General features: G+C 65.9%; 1 protein-coding gene across 1 annotated transcript; it reads left to right on the top strand.

The window, feature by feature from the left end:
* Positions 1-42: 42 nt before the first annotated feature.
* Positions 43-5,710, top strand: UBALD2 (UBA like domain containing 2). Its single transcript, XM_085304456.1, has 3 exons — positions 43-65; positions 827-889; positions 5,347-5,710. The coding sequence occupies exons 2-3, from the start codon at positions 887-889 to the stop codon at positions 5,665-5,667; spliced, it is 324 nt and encodes a 107-aa protein (XP_085160582.1). The 5' UTR covers positions 43-65; positions 827-886; the 3' UTR covers positions 5,668-5,710.
* Positions 5,711-5,716: the final 6 nt, after the last annotated feature.

The raw sequence follows: 5,716 nt of genomic DNA, 5'->3' as shown, positions 1-5,716 counted from the left end.
TGGCGGCCGGCTGCGCCGCCGACCAGGCCAAGCAGCTCCTGCAGGCGGCCCACTGGCAGTTCGAGGTGCGTGGGGAGGGGAGGCGGGGGGGGGGCGCCCACGCGGGACCGCGCAGCCCCTCCCCCCCCCCCGCTGTCTCCCCCTCCGGTGCGGCGAGGCCGGGAGACCGGGCTGTTCGCCTGGGCTCGGCCCGGCCCGCGGACACGCGTGGGCGCCGCGCGGGCGGCGCTGGGGACCGCCAGGGCCCTGCCTGCCGCGGGGGGGGGGAAGGTGGCGCGGGGTGTGGGTGCGATCTCCCCGCACCCCCCCACCTCAGACCTCCTGGGAGAGGAAAAACCGGCTCGGAAATCTCCCGTGGCTATTTATACCCGGGTGTAACCGGAGCTGCCGCCTCGGCCCCGAAAGCCCCAAACCCGGGGGGAGCCGCCCCGAGGCCCCTCCAGCCCTCTCCCCCAGGTTTGGGGTTTTGGGAGGGCTGGGGCAGATGTGGGGGCACAGTCCACGGGGGACCCCCCGTACACGGAGGGGGGGAAGGTGTTGGGGACCCCCAGCCTGCCCTGCCGTGGGCTCTGCCCGCCTTCCCCGGGACACGTGTGGGAGCCCCCTGCCACGGGGCCCCTTCCGCGGAGGCGCCTGCTCGTGTTCGGGGAAAGCCCCCGTTTGGGGGCTGGTGGTGGGGGGCCCCGGGTCGCGTGCTCGCAGGAGGAGAAGCGCAGCGGTGGCGGCGCTTCCTCCCCCCCCTCCCCGGCTCTCGGCCCCTCCGTGTTTTTCTTCCGCCTTTGTCTCCGCGCTGGATTTAACTAGTTGCTCATTGTTATTTTTGCAGACTGCTTTGAGTGCGTTTTTCCAAGAAACGAACATTCCCAACAGCCACCACCACCACCAGATGGTAAGTGAGACAAACTTCGCGCCCGCCGGCCCTCGCTGTTCCGCCGGCGGGACCCCGATTCCCGGCGGGGGCACTTCCTAGCAGCTCCCCCTTCTCCCCTCCTCCCCGGAGCGACCCCAGCCCCGAGGCGGAAAGCCCTCGGAAAAGCTGACGGCCTCCCGAGCGGCCGTCGAGAGCCCCCCACGCCGCCTCCCCGAGCCCCCCCCCCCCGGGGCCGGGCCGAGCGGCGGGGGCTGGCGGGCGCCCCGGGGCCGCGGCGGGCACCGAGCTGTCAGCTCCGCTGACAGCCATATTGCTCTGCAACCGGAGAAATACACAGCCGGCGAATGTAAACACGAGCTAAAATGTCTGCCAGGAAATAGTTTGTCTCGGCGAGCATCACGCTGGGAAGTTGGGCTCGGGGGGCCGCGGTGGCGCCGAGCCCGGCTTCGCCCAGCGCCGCTTGACCTTGGCTGAGGGCAAGTCCCCTTGGCAAAGCGGAGGAAGTTTTCTCCTCTGGGTGGGTTGTTGTCTTTGTTTTTGGTTTTTCTTTCTTTCTTTTTTTTTTTTTTCCCCTGCCTGTTCAGGAAACTAAACTGTGCCAGGCGTGGGGGTAAAGAGCAGATCTAGGCTAAGCCGATATTATTTTTTTTTTCCCCCGATGGCAGGCGTAAGAAAGGAAAGTCTACAACTGCCCAAGATCTCTAGCAGCAAAAGGTGTCTCTCAGAGAAACCTAATTTTGCCGGGACGGTTCCTGCCTCGCCAACTTTACCCTGCTCCAAACCTTGTATTTATTTATTTTTCTGATGCAAAATTTCTCCCCTGTTGCAATAAGGCTTATTGCATCGGGAGGCTCTCTGTGCGCTCTAGCAAAACGCACCTTTCCCCTGGTGCTCGGCACGGTGAAGAGCAAGTCTCGGCTCCCCAAAAGCGCAGTGAGCACTCGGCGAGGAGGCGCTGCCGAGGAGCCCCAGGTCCCGAGGAGCCCCAGGTCCCGTGCGTTCGGAGCTAGCCCAGCCGCCTGGCCCTGAAATCGCTGTGTTCGGGGAAGGAGCCCGGCGGGAACACAATGGCTCTCTGAGAGGAACTAGATTTTTATCTCTTTCCTTTACCGGAGGAGAAATCTGGTCCTAGAGCTTTTATTTACAAATTAGCTGGAAAATTCCCACGAACAGGCTTTTGGGTGGCTGGAGGACAGGCTTTCACTGAGCTTGCAGTTGGCAAGCCCTGTTCTAACTGGTGCTTCGGAAAGCTTGCGAGATACCAGTCTTGCAGGGAAGGGGGGGGGAGCATCCCGGTTGGAGAAGGGAAGGGAGACAAGCCAGGAGCTGCAGGCTTGGAAGTGCTCAAAAAATGCTCAGCAGGGCGATTCCTTCCCACTTTGAATCAGTTAGTGCTTGGTTGCTACAGGAAGTTTGATGCAAAACAGGCTGTGATGAAACACATTGATTCTCGGTATTCGTGCTCCTTGTGGACAGAGTGAATCGAGATCCACCTCTGACCCGTTTCGTTTCCTTTAAATGAAAGGAGACCACAACGCCGGGCCCGAATCGTTACGCTTCAGCCCCGAAACGCTCGCGTCCAAAGCGTTTTTGACTCCCGCTCCTCAAACAAGAGGAACGGCGCGGCCGAGCCGGGCCCGCTGCTCGCCAAGGAGGTTTCTGCCCGGGGCCGAAGCCGAGTTTCGGGGACGGGATCGCCTCCGAGGGGCGGCGAGGGCTGCGCTCGGCGGCGCCTCGTCCTGCCCGGCTCCTTGCTGCCTCCCGCTCCGGCTTGCGAATCCCCGACCCGTCTCGCCCGGCCTTCCTCGGGCTGAAAACTCAAACTTCTGCCCCCCTCCCGCCGCGTGCTTTATTTCCCTTACGGCCAGATAAGCGTTAATCAGGGAGTTTGCAGTACAAGTTGTGCTCCGCGCGGTGACAAACAGTGTCCAACCGTCTCTCCCAGCCGCTCGGCTGATTCCCCCATTGCATTTTTTGCATTTTTTGCTGCTATTCCTCCCCCTGCCCCGTAGCGCCTTGGTCTCGCTGCAGCTTAAAATGCCTCGAGCAGCTCCGCTCGTGGCAAGGACAGAGGTTAAGAAGAGGGGCTTTACAGCCTCAGTTTCTATTTCTTTTTAAAGCCGGAGCGAGCAAAGCTCTGAGTAAACCAGTAACAAGCCGCAGCTCTGGGGAGCCGCCTTCGCCCCCGCGCCGTCTCCCGGGGCGCGCGCCGGGCTGCCGCTTCCCTGCGGACGGGAGATGCTCCCTGCGCCTTAACGAAGTTTCGTGCGTGTCGTTAACCTGAGAAAGATCCTCGCCGAAGCCGCTGGGCCTGAAGCTGGACAGACCCTTTCGGCAGCCAGCTGCGAGCGGCTCCTTAAAAAAAAGCGTCGGCGGAGGAAGGCAATAATTATACAGCTTTTTTTTTTTTTTTTTCCTTTTTTTAAATGAATCCTGCAAACCCCCCCCAGAAGCCGAGCTGTGAGCCCCCTCCGGCAGCGCGTCTGACTTTGGTTCAGAGCTGGTTTTGGGGTTGCCTGTGTGTTTTTTCTTTTTATGAACATATTCGCTTGAAGTTAGAACTTTTTTGGAACAAATACCTCTTCAGATACTGCCAAAAACACAGGCTGTTTAAAATAAAAGCTGGCTCACCGCGGGTTCGAGGTAAGCGCTGAAATTAGATCTCCAGAGGTCCGGGCGCGGAGCGGGAGAAGCGGCCCCGGCTCTCCGCTGCCGCGGCGCCGGCCGCCCTCGCCAGCCCGGCCCGCCGGCCCGCGGCAGCGGGGGAGCCCCGGACCCGCCGCCCGGCAGACCGCTTATCGCCCCCCGCTTGTTTGGTTTTTAATTGCTCGGGTTGAAAAACAAACCCGGCACGAGCTGGCACCCGCCCTGGGGGCGAAAGTTCAGCTCCCGCTGTGCCCGCGCTGCCGCCCGATGACGACGAGCGGGGCCGTCCGTCCGTCCGTCCGTCCCCGCCGCGTCCGAAGGTCGAAGGCGTTCGGCCCGGCTGCGCGGCGCTGCCGGGTGCCTGGCAGGGACGGCTGGCGCGATGGCGCGCGCGGCTGCCCCGCCGCGGGCTCCGGCTCCGTCCTGCGAGCCGGGCGCTCGCCCCGGGGCCGAGGGCCGCGCGGTTGGCGCCCCGCGCCCCGAGGTTCGGACGACAGCCCGCGAGCCCGGGGAACCCAAACCGCCTGCTCCCTGGCGGCGTCGCTGGAGTTTTACCCAAATCCCACCGTTTTCCAGGAACGGCCTGGGAAGAGGACCGAAGGCGCAGCCTGAAACGCGTTCAGGCGCTTGACGGGGACGCGGTGCCTCGTCCCACGCTTTGCCTGCTGCCGGCCCCGGCTGTTTCGGCTGCTGGGATAAAACCCCGGGAGGGAGGAGACGCAGGAGCCCTTCCCTGGCGGGAGCGTCTCACTAGTGCCGAATTGCTAAAAAAGCATCTTAAACCCGGAGGGAGGAGGCGCTTCCAAAATCCCCGCGCGCCGCGACTCGACCGTGACCGGCTCCTGTTGCGGCGGCTCCGCTGCTCGCTGCTCCCTCGGGTTCGGGCCCTTTGGTCTCCGCAAAGGACGTTTTTAGGCGGCAGAGCGGTGGGAGCCGCCGCCGCGGAGCCGCTCCTGGCCCCGGCCGCCAGCTCCGCGGTGGCGGCGCCCGGCCGCGCTCGCCCGGCGTTGGCTCGAGGGGAATTCGCGCCCGAGCCACGCGGACACGCGCCGTCCGCCTCCCGTCCGCCCGGGTTCTGCTGGGACGGGCGAGCGGGAGGAGGGACGCGTTCCTCGAGGTGGTTCCTGCCCCGGGGCCGGCGCGAGGCAAACTGCAGCTATTTTTAAACCCGGCGCAGCACAAGCACAAGCACGTGCGTGTGCACGGCCAAACCGGCGGCGCCGTGCCGCGAGCGAGCGAGGCAGCGAGGGGAGGGGTAGGTTATTTTATTCTCCCCCCCCCCCTTTTCGGGCGCGTTGCTTTCGCAGCAGGAAGCGGGGCGCCGGGGCTGGCGCATCCCGCCGGAGCGGGGCCTCCCCCTCGGGAGCCCGCACGTGCCGCCGCGAGCCCGGCCCGGATTTTCCTCCGCCTGCGACCGCGCGGCGAGTGGGCGGCGAGATTCAGCGCGAAAAAGGCCAAGGAAAGAGGTGGAGACGCGGCGCTAAATTTAGCCGGGTGCACGGAAGGCGCCGGCTTACCGGGAGCGGCTCGGGGCGGCCGGCGCCCCGCGGGAGCTGCTGCGGCTCGCGGAGCCTCGCCGGGGCTCGGGGCGCCCGGTCGCTCCTCCGGACCCGGGGCAGGTTTTGCAGTCACGACCTTGCTCGGGGCGGAGGGGGGAAGCGATACCGGCTCGGCCGTCGCCTCTCCGCCGCGGGCCGAGCCCCGACCCGGCCACGGAGCCGCTCCGGGGAAGGGGTCCGAACCCCCGCGGCTCACGGATCTGGCTCGGCGGCCCCCGAAACCGGCCTCGGCGCCGGCGTGACGCGCGCCCTCTCCTCTCGCCCTCGCAGATGTGCACCCCCAGCAACACGCCGGCCACTCCGCCCAACTTCCCGGACGCCCTCGCCATGTTCTCCAAGCTGCGCACCTCCGAAAACCTCCAGAGCAGCAACAGCCCCATCACCTCCACGGCCTGCTCGCCGCCGGGCAGCTTCAGCCCCTTCTGGGCCTCGTCGCCCCCCAGCCACCAGCCCGCCTGGCTGCCGCCCTCGTCGCCCACGGCGCACGGCTTGCACCACCACCTGCACCACCCGGCGCCCGCCTGGCCCCCGGGGCCGCAGCCCGCCGGCCCCCCGCAGCAAGCCGTGGCCACGATGGACGCGCAGAGATAAGGCTCGGCGGCGGCACGGCGGGGGGACGGGGCTGGGGGGGGGCAGAGCG

Source organism: Rhea americana, unplaced genomic scaffold, assembly GCF_003343005.1.
Source record: "Rhea americana isolate MKP2758 unplaced genomic scaffold, rheAme1 scaffold_21, whole genome shotgun sequence".
Classification (NCBI taxonomy): domain Eukaryota; kingdom Metazoa; phylum Chordata; class Aves; order Rheiformes; family Rheidae; genus Rhea; species Rhea americana.
Note: the sequence above shows the minus strand (reverse complement) of the source record. Positions and strands in the feature narration are given on the sequence as shown.